This window comes from Montipora capricornis, chromosome 4, assembly GCF_036669925.1.
Source record: "Montipora capricornis isolate CH-2021 chromosome 4, ASM3666992v2, whole genome shotgun sequence".
In the NCBI taxonomy this organism is placed as follows: domain Eukaryota; kingdom Metazoa; phylum Cnidaria; class Anthozoa; order Scleractinia; family Acroporidae; genus Montipora; species Montipora capricornis.
Window position 1 is genome coordinate 6450220 of NC_090886.1, and position 16882 is coordinate 6467101.

At 38.7% G+C, this 16882-nt stretch overlaps 3 protein-coding genes across 4 annotated transcripts in view; 1 reads left to right on the forward strand and 2 right to left on the reverse strand.

Annotated features, from left to right (window-relative positions):
• Positions 1-16882, reverse strand: part of LOC138045404 (uncharacterized) — a 154780-nt gene that overhangs the window by 80657 nt on the left and 57241 nt on the right. The gene's annotated exons all lie outside the window — the stretch shown is intronic.
• LOC138045400 (CDP-diacylglycerol--inositol 3-phosphatidyltransferase-like) overlaps positions 1-16882 on the forward strand; it is a 69308-nt gene that overhangs the window by 6775 nt on the left and 45651 nt on the right. Inside the window, exon 7 of one of the 2 annotated variants that reach the window (XM_068891897.1) lies at positions 1388-1813. The exons of the other annotated variant lie outside the window; for it this stretch is intronic. Within the exon in view, the coding sequence (XP_068747998.1) occupies positions 1388-1581 (194 nt within the window). The 3' untranslated portion in view covers positions 1582-1813. Of the gene's footprint in view, positions 1-1387; positions 1814-16882 lie in introns of those variants that run through there. 2 annotated transcript variants of the gene reach the window in all.
• Positions 6253-16882, reverse strand: part of LOC138045405 (uncharacterized) — a 41232-nt gene continuing 30602 nt past the window's right edge. Inside the window, exon 5 of the mRNA XM_068891906.1 lies at positions 6253-6810. Within this exon, the coding sequence (XP_068748007.1) occupies positions 6637-6810 (174 nt within the window). The 3' untranslated portion in view covers positions 6253-6636. The remainder of the gene's footprint in view (positions 6811-16882) is intronic.

Here is a 16882-nt window from a genome sequence, read left to right on the forward strand (position 1 = left end):
TGACTAAAAACTTAAGACCTGAGAAAAAAAAGAGCCCCAAACAAATTTGTTCGAAGATTTTTCAAACAAATGCTTGTATAAAAGATGAATTTGAGAATCGCTTATTTTCAGTTTCAAATTTTCCGAGCGCCGACATCTTGAACAATTGTGACGTGTTACGGTTTCCCTTGTGCTTTAACTCCGAAACATCTCTTTTGTAACAATAGGGAAACCGTAAAAGGTCAAAATTATTCAGGATTGCGGCGCTTGGGAGATTTGAAAACAAAAACAAGCAATTCTGAAATGCACTTATCTCGGATACTAACCCTTTATTTGCGAATCAATCAAACATTCTTGAATGTTTTGCATAGTTTAAACGATTTTTTTTTTGTGGGACTGGAGATTCTCTTTTAGGCTGGGATTTGCAGCCTCAACAACCGCATACAAATCCAACGCCCTTTCAGAGCCCTGGCAGTGCCTTATGCTGGGACACTTTCCGGACAGAACATTCCTTCGCTCTGCAGTAATGCTTCACAAACACCGGTGTCGATAACACGACGAGGATTGACAGGGTTCAGTCGTTTTCAACAATTATTGAACAAAATTTCTTGATGTGTGACTCCTCGTGCTGTCCGTGGCGGTTGTCCAGTAGGGTAGTATGCGTGGCCGGATGATTCCACTTTTTATTTTAAAGCAAATCACCTGTCTACTAGAGCACTTGTGATTTATGAGGTGGCTACTTTAACTTCCCGAGAACGGTGCAGTTAGATCTGGTTCTGGCCGCCTCCGGTAGGGTTAGGCTCTTTCTTGAACCCAAGGGTATCCAGCGTGCACGTACATGCTTGCTGCACCCACTAGTTAGCCTGTTACAGGCTCCCAGATAGTCGGGAAAACGAAAAGAACTGCGTGCGAAAAACGAGTGGGGGCTTGGGTCGAGGCGAAGCCCCCACTCGTTTTTCGCACGCAGTTCTTTTCGTTTTCCTGACTATCTAGGAGCCTGGAACTGGCTACCCACTAGTCACCCCTGTGATCTGCTAATTTCTGGATCAAAAACTTAAAGCAGCAAGCAACCATTTGATTGGCCTTTTTTAGTATTCTTCTAGAAAGCAGACACTTTAATTAGCTATTTTTTCCGCTACTCACCAAGAAAAAAAACACTGAATCACACCCACTCCTAAATGACCTATTCATCTTATAGGGAAGATATCGCTGACGTCCCCTATTGTCATTAATATGCCAACCAGAGCTTCATTGGCTATCAAAACAAAGGGTCTTTTGTTCCTGTGGTTGGCACATTTGAATAACAAAAGCAATGTTTGTAAAGAGATATCTTCCCTATAAAAGAATGTATATGTCTTTTTGTTTAGATAGTTTCCGATACTCTGCCAACACTGTCTTCATTTTTCAGTGACTCTAGCTGGAAGCTCGCACAGTTTGTGGAGAGTGTTGGCTTGGCTTGGTGTTCCATTCTTCGTCTACAGACAAGTTCTTGTATGTGGCCTTTTAATTTTAACTTCGTTTGGCGAACTAGCGAGATTACACCATCAGCAAAGTTGGACGCTGAATAAAAATACATCAGCATTTCGAGACAAGAGAGATTAAGGGGCTCTTGCGAGCCTTTAAAAGTTTAACTGCGATGTGTCTCTGGCCATTCCGGGGTCACCCAACGTGGAATCAAAAGGTTGAAGCGTTTGGAGCTGTGCAAAGAAAGCGGAAAGTTGAAATCAACGTAACAGCAGGAAGTGGAAGCCCAGTCATTCTTCAGCGTTACCTACGACAATGCTGTGACCACACTTAAATCTTTTAAGAGAAAAAATAAAAATATTAGCATATGCCTTTGTCTAACAAATTGTTTTATTCAAGACACGAACGCTGCTTATTCCACGCAATAGTTGAAATTTGTATCGGTGATCACATGATTTTTCTCGTGCAATTAGGCACTAGTAACTTTTTTCAAAGACGGACAAAATTCGGGCGAGTGCAATTTGTAGTCTTGCACGAGAAAAGTCATGATATATAAGAAAAAATTTCAAGAAATGTTGTCATAATTATGCAGGATCATGCAATCAGGCGAAAATTGCGCAATCCGGGGCTCGCATTTAATTGGCTATCGGTGAGTTTCTTCCATCATTGACCAATTAGAATGCTTGGTTTGTTACCTCTTTTGGCATAAATTTCCTCTGCTCCTCTGCTCTGCATTGGGTTTCCTGAATTTCTCTTAGCCAATACGAATGGAGAAATTTTTCCTCGTCAAGAGTGAATTAGAGTGTTGATCTATCACTTTGCGGTCTTGCCCCAGCACAGTCACAAATGGATTTATTTTTAGATACACTTTGCGCGCGAAACAAAAAAGGGCCGCCAGTTTTTACCAATCAGAAGAAGCCATGTCACGCGTGACTGCTTCTGCCATGTTTTTTCATGGACATAACTGAAATTTGGGGGAACGGGTATTCTAAAAATAGACTCATTTGTGACTGTGCTGGGGAACCCACCCATCCCATAACAACACTCATCAAATTCACTGTTGTCCATGTCTATTATACCAGGTGATCTGGTGACGTAATTCGGAGGACTGGGGAGAAAAGTTTTAACGCCGTATCCCTCAAGCGCGCGCGGCCTTATTTTCGCATTCAACATGGCAGAGGCGAGGTTAGATCTCGTCGGTTCTACTTGAAAATTCATTCAGTAACAGGAAAGGTGGGAGACACGGAATGATCTGTTGAGTTTTGGCGATGGAAATACTGCAGGGAGTTTGGAAACAACACCAAGGGCCGCGCACGGTTGTGGGATACGGCGTTAAAATTTTTCTTCCCAGACCAACTTACGTCACCAGATCACCTGGTTAGGACTGTAACACCGCATTTTTACATTCCTTTAAGATTTACTAAGAAGCTTCCTGGAAACAATTTGACGTAGGAGAATGGGACAACAGGTGGTATTAGAACGTTGTATTAGAGTGAAACTCCGGCCTTCTCACGGTATCTTACTTCCACTGATTTACCTTACCCCCATATGGGTGATGGAACAGCTAATGGGCTAAGAAACGGCGGTGGTGCTGCTGTGGTTATGACGGCACGCATTGGAACACTATCGTATTTGAGGATGTGTCAAGCAAAGGCCGAAATTGAAAGCAATAAAACCACTAACGTTGTCTCTTGACCCTTGCGTCGGAGCGTCGTTCCGTGGGGATGGTTAAAGCCAGAATTTGGGCCCATGCGCCGCATATGCCACTCATTTCTGTTACCACCAAATAAAACTGATTGTTTCTGTCTGAGAGGGAAATTAAATTGTCAGACAGGAATCGTGCCTCTGACCTGGGCCGTCCTACCTATTGATACACAGGAACTCTCTTTGATCCAGGCTGTGGGCTCGACAATGTCACGTGGTTTCAAGTAATCATGATATGACATGACATGGCAAGACGACATGCTAGTTGCTGGGCAACGCGCACAGGACCCGCTGAAAAAGGAATCAGAGTTCCGGGCTACCTCCATTACCAGTCATCTTTTTCACAGCCACATTACACAAATTATCTTCATTAATAACATTATCGGTATGAACGACATGGCTTTGTTGAGCCCATCGACCAGTGGAAAATTTTGTCTTTGAACCTGGACAAACTCTTTTTTGCTGCATCTGTCTTTATATAGTTTTCGGCGAATCGGGATGGTTCTACGACACCCGGGCTAAAGGCGGCTTTTTCTTAAGACAGGGTCGTCGGCCTTTCTCTCTCTTGAATTCTAGAACAAAGTCGCGTCAAAAAGACATCAGAACACAAGATGCAGGAGAAATAAGTTTATTTCTTTTTTAGCTACAACAAAAAAATGTTATTTAAAATTGGAGTAGTTATTGATTATGAAGTGCTTTCGTTGGGAGAACTTTGGAGGTTTGAATCAGAGTTAATAGAGGTTTGAATCACTACTGAGACAAGCCGAGTTGGGAGGCTTGTGGAATGTGTCTAACAATGGAAAGAGGTGATGACAGCACGAGAACCAAATTTGTGAAAATCTGGATTTCGTTAAATTTTGACTGAGAGAAAATTATTAAAAATGTGTCCCTTGCCATCGACTCACGAGTTGCGCCACCGGCATTTGCGCATCTGACGTATCAACCGAGATGCGTATGCACGTATGACGTAATTCAAGATGGCGCTGAAAAAGCAGACGAACGCCAACTTGGCAAAGGGTAAGGACATCAGTAAAAGAAGAAAAAGAGAAGAAAAAAGCAAAAGAAAAGAGACCTCTGCGAGCAGGGAACCGTATATCAAGATTTTACCAAAACCAGTGGGTAGAATAACCATAACATCTTTGCTGGAAAGCAACTCCTTCGAAGCAGTCTCTTATTCTTTCTTGAGCGAAATTTCCCGTTCTTTTATAATGTTCAGATACGCAAGAGCTTTTGACATTCCGGCCTTCTTTGATGGTTGATATACGCGGTTGATTTCTCTTTCCTATACTTAAGGGACGAAGGTCTTAAGTGAGATTTGATTGACGTGTTCTTGTCATCAGCCTATCAGAAATTTCCGTCTGCTCAGAGACGAAAGCATTCAAAAAACCTATGTTTTCGGGCAGGCGGTATTTCACAGAGTGCTTCCCCATTCTTCGCGCGGCTTTACCGCTCGTTAATTTGCCTCTCGCGCAAACAATACTTCCAGCTACGCCATTTGCCCACCTCTTTCAACATTTGTTAGGTTTGAGCGTGCGCACTAATCGTTCTCTCAATGACGTATCCACCATGTTCATAGAGGCCTTTTTCGATATATTAAAATTCAGCTTGAAGGAGAGGTTTAGCAGACAAAGACAAAGGAACGTTGATGATAAGCAAATATTTTTCACATTGATTCCAACGTGTTTCTATTGTCTTTGTCCTCAATGGCTCACTATCAAACTGAATATTAGATATTTCGAAAATGGCCTATTCATAGTAACAACTGCGACTGCAGCCTGGGACTGAATACCGGGTTGAATCAAATGTTGATGATGTGTTGACACCGTTTTCCCACCTCAGCAGTCAACATCGTTCAACAAAGTCGAACGGATAAATGTTGAAGCCGGTTTGCCCGGGCCTTACAGCGGGTCTCAGTGCACACAACCACAAGAAAACCATGAAAACGGGACTTCCCGCTGTTTTCCAGTATAAATCTTGCTGCAGATGAAGAAATGCCGTGGTCAGTAGCGAAAGGGTTCAGAGTTTGCCACCTTAGGAAAAGTACGTTTTTAATTAGGGGGGGGGGGGGGGGGGTGGGCCGTAATTTTTTTACAAATTGGGGAGGGTCAAACTTGTTTTATTCTCAACCTCGGGAGGGTAATAGTTTTTTTTTGGCAAGGAAAAAATTACTCCATGTCGCTTCTATTTTGTATATACAAGCAAAGATACCAGTCGAGATTAATCTAAATTATTTTACAGGTGTCGAAAAATTTACTTATCAAAAAATTATCTTCTCCCAACTAACATAATTGTCTCTCTCGACCCGTGCACGCTTTCATTTCGCCCATATTCTGATGTTTCCGCGCGGGGTTCTGGTATAAAATCAGTCTCCGGTGAGGATTCGTCACTTAAGCTACTCGAACTTGAACCGACAACTCGATCTACTACATCACTATATTCGCCCTTTGGGTTCGGGAACCACCCTAGGTCTTCATCTTTCCACTTTTCTGTACTTGTGCTTTCACTTGTTTTCGCAGCCGATGTGCCATCAACTGAGTCAGAGGAGTAGCGGGCATCCTCTTTAGAATGGCGAGTCGGCAAACAGCCACAATAGCCACAAGTTGCTCCATCAGACCTCATGAAATCCTCGCATTCACCACAAGCACATTTCCCTCTCTCTATTCCTCGTACATCCTTGCCCATTTTCAAGTTTTCACCGTACAATCACACGCCACGCAATAGACCTAATCGGCTAACTCAATGTTGTACCCAATTCAAACCCAATGGGAATAAAACGTTTTGTTCCAGGTATTTCCATATCATTTAAATATAAATGCTACATTATTGGGTACAACATTGAGTTAGCCGATTAGGTCTATTATTACTATTAGTACTTTTTGCGCAGATGAACGCGGTTATATGAGTAACACTTCCAGTTTGTTATTTTCACTTCCGGTTATTTTTGTCTTGGATAGGTAGAGGGGGGAGGGTCAGATGTTTTTGTTTAGGTTTTTCTGAGGGTCATGCATTAATACATTCCAGGAAGTGGGAGGGCCACGACTTTTTTCGCAAAGAAATTCTAAATTATTCCCCCCCCCCCCCCCCCCAATAAAAAACGTACCTTCCTTTAGGGCTAAATCATTTGTTTTATTTTGAGAGCGGTGTAGACATTAAATCAAATAATTAGTGATGTACTGTTTCTTACAAAAAGCGCATTTCTTTAACACTCAGTTCATCAGTATTACAACACTACTGCTTCTTACATCAAAGAACTAAAGTTACTCACAACGCAAAATTTAAGATACCTACTTTACCATACAATACTCAGGCTGGTTACATTTTTTGTTATCACTTTAATCTTGTGACAAAGATGATAGAAAGGTGTGCAATAACAATACAGTTAATTAGCTAAAGACGATTGAGTAGAGTTTCCATCAATCAATCATTTATTTAAACACGAAGGAGGGGGATAAAGGACTCGTTCAAAATACGAACTTGTAACGTCCATTACTACATTGGTCTCCCAGTTAATTGATGCATACAAAGAAACATCATGCATATAAACAGTGCAAACTCTACTTCGGTTCCTTGATGATAAGGACGACTTCCACAGGCTGATGACTCCTGGATCGGATATGGGAGCAATGTTTCGGCTAATTCCTCAATTGATGGAGACGTTGAATTCTGTTCAAGAAAAGGGAAAACAAAATGATTCTATAAATGTCAGTATAATTTCAGTTTTTTTTCCTCGATCAATCAAGGTTGCCATTTGTTTAAAGTGTTTTTTCCCTATTGAATGGTAAGTACTTTGTGACAAAGAATTTTCATGAAATCTGGATCAGTACATACAATACTTGGTACTGGTAAGAGGCAACTAGTAAGCTGTCCTCCAAATTAATGGCTTCATACAAGGAAATAACATAGATATTCGCTCCATAAATTCTTCAAGTCTCGGATAGCAAGGGTCCCCGCCATGGCTGCTGACTCCTCAATCGAATATGGAGGTAATAATGTTTCGGTTTGTCCCCTGCCTGAAGTAGTTTTAAAAATGAAACACGAGACATCAGACTCTACAGCTCTCTACCAACAATTTCCTTGGAAGGAGGTGCACGCATAGTTATTCTTATTGCTGGTAACTGAGCCTTTTTGCTAATCAAAAAATGCCAAAACTGCTACCGTGTTGTTAACTTATTTTGATTCGACGACATTTTTGCAAAACTTCGTACTAAAATGACGACGGCATCACGTTTTTCCCGCCAAAATGACGCTGGTTTGCGCGCGCTCACTGCTGCCTTATGAGAAAATCTTGGACTCGTAGTCGTTCTCGTACTAGAATCTAAAGCTCTCTAATAATTAATATAATTACTAGATACTTAAAAGGATCATCACAGTTAGATAAACAAGTTACACAATACAAGCTTGAACGGGACTAGAACCCATGACCATGCAACTGCACTGCACTTGTTCTGCCAGCTGAGCTATTTAACAACTAGACCCGTGGCCCTTGAGGGCGAAGGGTCTAATTGTTTTAGTATCACCCAACTAGTCGGACAGAAAAGGCAATAATAAAGTTAGCAAATGCAAGTTAAAGAAATATTTATTTGGGAATAAAACGAAAGAAAGCGTCACGCTTTTCGCTACTCGAGGACTATTAGTAATAGTCCTCTAGTAGCGTAGCCAATCAAAATGCAGGATTTGCATTAGTCCACTAGTTGGGCTAGTTGGGTGATACTAAATTATGTTAGTTACTGTACTTGCGAAGGTAGTCCAAAGAATAGGGTTCCTTATATTGTCCACATCTGAAGCAACTCTTATTCTCTGATTACTGGCTTCACTGGCTAAACTGGTCATGCAGCCATTGACTCCATGAACACCTGTAATCTCTATGAAGTTAACAATTATTTAAAATTACATGCTAATCGATAGATATGTTAAGAAGCTCATCTAGTGTTATCAGAATGCGTTACTTCTTTTCTGATCAATCCATACTGAGGTAGTGACTGAAAAAGTATAATGTTTCGACTTGCTCCCGAAAACGGGAATAAGCCGAAACATTGCACTCGCCCATTCGTCCTTTCGTTCCTTTGAAGACGTAAGGCAGGCAATCATATAACCTGTTTAAAGTAGATAGATAGTAACAGTAGTTGTTTCTGTGTCATATGCCTACCTCTCTGATCTCTTCATGCTTTCTTATGCCTGATAATAAAAAAACTCAGTTTCATTAATTGAACAGTTAAAAACGGAACACTTTCAATTGTCTACCACTACACAAGTATCTTGAAGCTCAATGGCAGAGATCAAGTGTTCGAATACTGTTAAAAAGTCTCGGATTTTCCTTCTAGTGTACGTGTATCCTAAACAACCTGAATTAAATTTGTACATGATCTCTTATCAGCATTTATAAATTGTAAAGTTTAACGTGGCTCCTCGTTAATAGCAACCATACTCTCTTGGAAAGAGTGGAAAAATTCCCTTTAATCCTCTGTTCTAGATTCCAAGGCAAATGCAACGCATTAGACATAAAGCATAGAGACAACTAAGTTGACTACCTTTATTGATTATAGAAATTGCTTTTTTATTTCCAATTTCTTGCAAGGCCAGAAGAAGATCTTCCAATGGTACTTCTTGATGATCAAGATCATTTAGTAACGAGTGAGCAGGGGAACGCTTCTGCCTAATCTCTTCCACTTCTTTTTGCGAATAGAGGTGACGAAAACCTTCCGTCATCACTTTCTCCCAGTTGATGGTGGTCTCCTTTCCCAAAACGATGCACAGTTCGTCAAATGTCTCGTACGGAAGATCGGTTATACGCATTTTCTCTTTACCTGAAAAAAAAAAAGCCCATGATTTTTTATTGATTTAGGGCACTGTTTAATTGCTCTGAACTTACAACTGCTTCTTGGGTAAGGTTATCAGTTTTGTGTGTGAAAATAACGGGGACATCTTTACTCCGGACAACTACCCCGAAACGAATCTTTATGATTTCTTTACCTCTCTGTTGCAGTGAGGTACTCATTTTAGTTGCTGATCCAATTTGATTTAGAGGCTTAACAGCTTCTTTGTTACCTTTAATTTGCAGTTTCTTTGATGATCTCTAGGAAATAGGGATTATTTAAAATCCTGCACAAGCAGGATTTTTTTTTCTTTTTTTTGGACTTGGGTACATGTATCTCAGGAAGCCATGGGCTGAAGAAACACAATACAATCATACGCGATAAATCCTTTAACTAACAGGAAGTCACATCGCTTCATTTTGCTTACAAAACTGGCAGAACAATCGATATTTATCTACGATATTTTCATTATTAAACCCGGTACTTTGAAAAGCTAACGAGGACCCTGAACTATATTAAATGGACATGGTTTTCTCGCATATAATGGCCTTAATGGTAAAAAAGAATACGGATATCTTCGGATTGAAATATCGTATACTCCTCGTGTGAAATGAGAGATGATAAGATCTTCTAAACCACTCAAACAAAAACGAAGACAAAATTCACAGGTTACATACAGTGTACATACAACTGAACATCTGAAACCATGGTTTTGGAGCAGGAATCCTGTTCACTGCTCTTCACAAAAAAAATGTTGCCGTGTCTACTGGGAGAGTTAGAACGTAGCTACTTCAGTCACGGGCCCCCATTGGGACAGGTTTAGAAAAAAAGGACACAACAAGCTTATAAGAAAACAATAGTGACGGTTCTGTAGCAGCTTTACATTGGTCTCCCAATGAAATTAGCGCAGGTAGAGATGTACTGAACTGGTATCTCCTCACAAAGAATACCGTCGTTTACAGTCCAGTAAGCCATTGGCGCTTTTTTTGGCCAAAGTAGCTGCAAGGATGTCTTCACGGGAATTTGTTAACTTCGATCACAAACTTTCTACTTTGATGACAATTTTTTCATAAGCACTTGCGCATTGATTATCCTTAAAAACCAGTCATGCACCTATGCGCCATCATGTATTGACCTGTATTAAAACTAAGAGTAACATTAAAATTCAGTCTTGCAATGCAACAAAGCGGTTAACACTGTCACAACTGTCTCCTCACAGTTATCTTTGAAAGTCCTCATAAGAACTATTAATTTCATTATGGTAATCAGTACTATCTTCAGAGAAATTGAATGGCAAACCCCTGGCTAAAATGTGTTTTGCTTAAAAGGAAAATGAAACTTGGTCGATTTTTACTGTTTGCTTGGTACAGCTGCCCAGCAAGTTTTCAAAACAGAGAAAAATATAAGAACAAGAGAAATGACAAACAGAAACCTGTCGCTTGGTGCGTGTCGTCATCCACATGTATTTCTCTTAGCCCTTTTTGCATTGCTAAATCAAAATTGGAAAAATACTTTGGAGTTTTCCCAAATAAAAATGATGAGGTTTCGTGAAGTCGACTTATTCAGGTGTCACTTTTATCATTAGTGTATTTCACTTGGACAGTGCATTGTGGTACTTTCCCTGGGAAAAAACCCGAGGGGTTTCCCGGCCTGATCAACAGGAAGTTTTATTATAAGAAGCCCTTTTGATATACGTGTCTATGGCATCCGTCCTAGTATTAATTCACCAGAAAGAAATGATAAAAGGGAGCCAGTTCATACCAAAAAGGTAGATAAAGACTATACAACGGGAGTAAACAGCTGTCGTGTTGAAGCTTTCAGATGGCACTTTAGCTAGGAGGCAACTAAGGAGGCTACAATTGTGTTCTATCATCAGTGTTTTTTTAACTTTTAAATTCCTAATTCTGTCCAAGCAGAACTAATCCTCGACTGACGCTGTGTCTATCGCCATATTAAAGTGTCAATGAAAATCATTATAAGGCAGAAGTAATGTAACTTTCAAAATAATGGCTGGCAATGTTCAGAATCCCTGCTCTTATCCACTCTCTGTTTCAAAAATTGCGTGAATTAAATCACAGTGACAAAATAGAACACTAGGTGTATCAAGGAACAACAGCAAACACTTAGTAGTAATCAGAGAAGAAAATTAGCCGAGGTAAGCTATTCGCCCTATCGAAGAACTGAAATCGCATCATTTAATAAAAGTTCCTGATGTCAGAAGGAGAAATTCTAAAGCTGAAAATACTGCAATTCATATCCCTAATTTTGTAATTTTCTTGTCTCGAGTACTTCTCGTTCTAAAGGCGTGACTCGCGAATTAAGCAGTGATCGATTGTGAATTTTACGGTTCGGTTGACTACATTTTTCACAAGATCACGTGAAGAAAATAGCACTCGTTTACTGATTAAGCCTAAGCGCTCGTTTCAGTGATTAGGCCTAAGCACTCCTTTAACATTTTAGCTTTCAATTTACGGTTTGGTTAACTACACTTTTCACAAGATTATCTCACCGCTTTTAAGATAGCCGTCCATATTGAATTTATTAGAGACCTTTAGATTTTAGGAAGAGGACGAGAACGAGTACGAGTTTTGACTGCCCGTTTTTAGCGAAAATACTTGGAAAATTTATAACCCGTACGATTAATCTTGCTCTTTGTTAGCAGTATAGGTTGCTCAGTTATTCTTATTGCTGGTAACTGAGTCTTTTTACGGCTTGAAAAATGCCAAAATTGCTACCGTCTTGTTGGCTTGTTTTGACACGACGACATTTTTGCAAAACCTCGGACTAAAATGACGACGGCATACCGTTTTTCCCGCCAAAATGACGCTGGTTTGTGCGCGCTCATTGTTGTTCTGTGAGAAAATCTCGTACTTGTAGTCGCTCTCGTCCTAGAATCTAAAGCTCTCTATTATCTCACTGCGTACCGCGTATCTTGAATTGATTATCTTCCGCGTACCACGTAGCCAGCTTTTGGGATAGCCATTTTCAATTCGCAATTTATTGTTACTTAAATAAATGACATACTTCAAATTGAATTTATTTAGTTTCTGTGTACCGCGTAGCCGGCTACGCAGAACTTTGTTCGAGTGGCCAGTTTTTTTTTTCGGCAGTTACTATAATCCCTGTGCATCACTTCTAATAAGACGGAAACTGAAACTAAGACCGGCCGATGCAGATTTTGTTTTCAAAGCCTTGAAAGAGAACATTCGAATCAATAAAACTGTATCAAGACAAACTGAGAGACATCAAAGAACCTTCGATCACTTACCTCAGTGGAAGACCCGAGAGGTACTGAAGAAATTGGGCAGTTTTGATTTGCTAAAAACTCTTATGGCGTAAGGTTTTAGTAATTCGCTAAAAATAAAAGTGCAGTGTCACGGAATTGCATCACTCGAGAATTTCACAGAAGGAGAACAAGGAGGCACGTACGTACGTCCTTTCGCTCTCCTCTCGATCAGCTTATTAAAAAATAAATTAAATTTGCTCGATTTCAGCTCTTAATGGTCATAATCACTAACGCATTCCACGCGAATGTTCCAATCAATTCTTGAAATACTCCGGGAAAAAGAGTATTATGAATGTTTGTTGCATAACGTACAGGCTATGCAATAAATGACATTTGCGGAGGTACACGTGCAAATGTCATTATTATACATTGGTGTCACCAGCTCGATTTTGATTGGCTATAAGCACGCAGCTAATTCTTGCTTGCTCTGTTTCTCTAACGTCATACCTACAAACAATAGATTTTATATATGTAGAATTGACGTCATACCTACAGACAATAGTTTTATGCATGCAGGAGTGACGTCACCTAACACACTAACCAGCAGTTTGATCAGTTTTGACATGACGGAGCTCAGCTCAGGAATATGTATAATAAAACAATTATTGAATTCGGTTTTCGCATGTTAGCGATAATTATCAAGGGCTCAGTTCGTGTTATCCGCTTCAGCCTTCGGCTTCCGCAGATTACACAAACGTTGGCCTTGATAATTATCGCTAACATGCTCAACCTCACCCAATAATTGTTAATTATATAGCCTGCAAATGTCATTTATAACCTGTACATTATGCAAAAAATTATACATTGGCGAGACAGGTAGACGATTAGGCGACCGCGATGTTGAGAAGAAAGTAGTATAGTAGTTGGAGGTACCAGCTCAAAATACAAATTTGAATACAAACGTTAGTTTAAATACAATTTTAACACAAGCTTGATTAAACTACTAAACGTAATTAACATGCATAAAATTTTGAGTTGGATTCAAAATTCACTAAAAAATTAATCCGTGTTTTTAAAAATATATATTACCAAACAAAAAACTACATGATTAAATATTCGCATCATCAATCAAATGGAACATGAAAGAATCACAAAGCATGACATTCTCGGAAATAAAGAAAGGGGGTTTTCCCAAGTCAGTTTAAACCAATCACAACTTTCATTTTTTTTTTTACCAAAATTGTTTCTGAAATGATTTTTATTTCCATTTTGGTTTCTATTTTGGAAGTGACTTTGGAAGATGCATGCATAAAGTGTGTAAAATATTCATATAATCAAAATAGCGTGACATTCGATAAACTTTATTAGTGAACTTTAGTAGTAAACTTTATCAGTAAACTTTAAACAATATTTTAAAAATTATTTTTGTATCTTAATATATAAATGTATTGTGAAAAATTACACTATGGCCATTTGTTACATACATACATACATACATACATACATACATACATAAACTTTATTCAAGTGTCTATAACTATTTAGCTCTTAGCTAAGAGCTAATTGGGGACACTTAATTAAAATTGATCAATAAAATTAAGATTAAAAGATAAAATTGATAGATACATGTAAAGATTTACAAATTTAAATACAGTTAACGATTAACTGTAAAAATAGTTAATTATTTACAATGCTACTAACATTACTAATTTAGTTAAACATATAAATAATTTAAAAAGGGACTAAAATCAGAAGTTATCGTCAGGACTGGCACACTTGATGTTTTTAAAAGAATATGCCATATGTCCTTTTTGCTTTGTAAAAATACAATAAATAAATAAATAAACAATAAAAATCACATTGTTGTGGGCAAGAAACTTCTGAAATAGATTATTAAATGATTTGTACTGTTTGTGGAATAATACATCATGAAATTTTTAAAAATAATTACATAGATTTTTATGAAAATATGTATAAAATTAGAAAAACATCAGTTTATATAAAAAAATACTTATTCGGAATGTATTAACAGATATAGCACTCAAAAACACATTAGGAATATCAAGAGATATTATAAACCGTGTTTGCAAGAAATTTGATCTTATAAGCACAGTTTTGCATATAGTTAACAAAGGTAGAAAAAGGATAATGTCAATAAAATTTATAATACACAAGCTTTTTGAAAAATGGAATTTGAATTTGTTGTTCCAATTACTAAATCCAAAAAGACTTTGCATAATTATGATAAATATTGGAATCAGCTTTGTTTGTTGATTGAACTATGAATTTTTTGTTATATTTTTTTATTATTTTTTTCTGGTATAGAAACACAATTATCATTAATAATATTATCAAATACAACAGATTCATTAAAAAATAAATTTTCATCAAATACTCCAGACCGTAATGAATCTCTTATTTCATTTAAGAGATTATTGTAACTAGTATATGCAAATTTGCAATTTTATAATTTTCGATCACATTTTTTTGCGGTAGCATATGTTTGTACTACTGCTGCACGACAGATGTATGTAGATCAGTGTAATCAAGTTAATTGTCTCATTTATGAGTCTAAAATGAAGTTCTACTCATCAGTCATTGAGGAGAATAGCTCTAATCAATTTGAACTGTTCAGAGCCGTCGAGAAAATGCTGAATCTCAAAGCGCCCCCTAAGTTGCCTTCTCATGATTGTGCGACGGATCTTGCAAATCGTTTTGCAGATTTCTTTACAGAAAAAGTACAGGCTATTAGAAATGACTTTGTTACATCTGTAAATACCGCTGATCACAAAGAAACTACAGCTCTAATAGATCCAGATTGCAAGTTGCATTCTTTTACACCTACAACCGCTGATGAGCTGACAACGTTACTTGCGAAGACGTGGGGAAAGTCCTGTATGCTTGATCCTCTACCGGGTAAACTCATGAAGGACTGTTCTGACACCCTACTACCTGTTATTGTAAGAACAGTGAATCTATCCTTTGAGGAAGCGGTAGTTCCAGCAAAGTTTAAGCAGGGTGTTTTAACTCCAAAGCTAAAGAAGCCCTCACTTGATAATGAACTCTTTCCGAGCTTTAGGCCCATCTCTAATTTAAGATTTATTTCGAAGGCAACAGAGAAAGTGGTTGCAGCCAGACTAAACTCTTACCTTGATGATAACAATTTGCACGAACTTCTCCAATCGGCCTATAAACAAGGAAACAACGCTGGGAAAGGTGCAAAATGATATTCTACGTACCATTGATGAACATAATTGCGTCGCACTGCTGTTACTCGATCTCTCTATATTGCTCTCAAGACTACGTCATCGATTTGGAATTGACGGGAAAGCTCTTAAATGGCTACACTCATACCTCACTAATCGCAGTCAGTTCGTATGTGTTGGGAATGGATATTCATCTAGATGCGATCTACTTTACGGAGTTCCACAAGGATCTGTGCTAGGACTAATCTTATACTTATTATATACTGCACCCCTTGCAGATGTTATTAAAGAGCATAACATGTCTTATCATTTTTATGCGGATGATTCGCAAGTCTATATGTCCTTCCAGCCTTCCAGTTACATCGTCACTCTTGATGAGGTTAGGTCAACAACAGAAGCTTGTGTCTCTGATATTAATGAATGGATGACGGACAACAAGCTCAAATTGAACAATGATAAGACAGAGCTGCTGATACTTCATGCACATCACAGACTGTCTCCGTCTCTGGATTCTGTGTATGCTGGCATTGAACTAATTAAAGCCTCCAAATCTGTTAGAAATCGCTGACGTCCCCTATTGTCATTAATATGCCAACCAGAGCTTCATTGGCTATCAAACCAAAGGGTCATTTGTTCCTGTGGTTGGCACATTTGAATAACAAAAACAATGTTTGTAAAGAGATATCTTCTTATAAAAGAATGTATATGTCTTTTTGTTTAGATACTTTCCGATGCTCTGCCAACACTGTCTTCATTTTTCAGTGACTCTAGCTGGAAGCTCGCACAGTTTGTGGAGAGTGTTGGCTTGGCTTGGTGTTCCATTCTTCGTCTACAGACAAGTTCTTGTATGTGGCCTTTTAATTTTAACTTCGTTTGGCGAACTAGCGAGATCACACCATCAGCAAAGTTGGACGCTGAATAAAAATACATCAGCATTTCCCGACAAGAGAGATTAAGGGGCTCTTGCGAGCATTTAAAAGTTTAACTGCGATGTCTCTCTGGCCATTCCGGAGTCACCCAACGTGGAATCAAAAGGTTGAAGCGTTTGGAGCTGTGCAAAGAAAGCGGAAAGTTGAAATCAACGTAACAGCAGGAAGTGGAAGCCCAGTCATTCTTCAGCGTTACCTACGACAATGCTGTGACCACACTTAAATCTTTAAGAGAAAAAATAAAAATATTAGCATATGCCTTTGTCTAACAAATTGTTTTATTCAAGACACGAACGCTGCTTATTCCACGCAATAGTTGAAATGGTGACGTTAATTTGTATCGGTGATCACATGATTTTTCTCGTGCAATTAGGCACTAGTAACTTTTTTCAAAGACGGACAAAATTCGGGCGAGTGCAATTTGTAGTCTTGCACGAGAAAAGTCATGATATATAAGAAAAAATTTCAAGAAATGTTGTCATAATTATGCAGGATCATGCAATCAGGCGAAAATTGCGCAATCCGGGGCTCGCATTTAATTGGCTATCGGTGAGTTTCTTC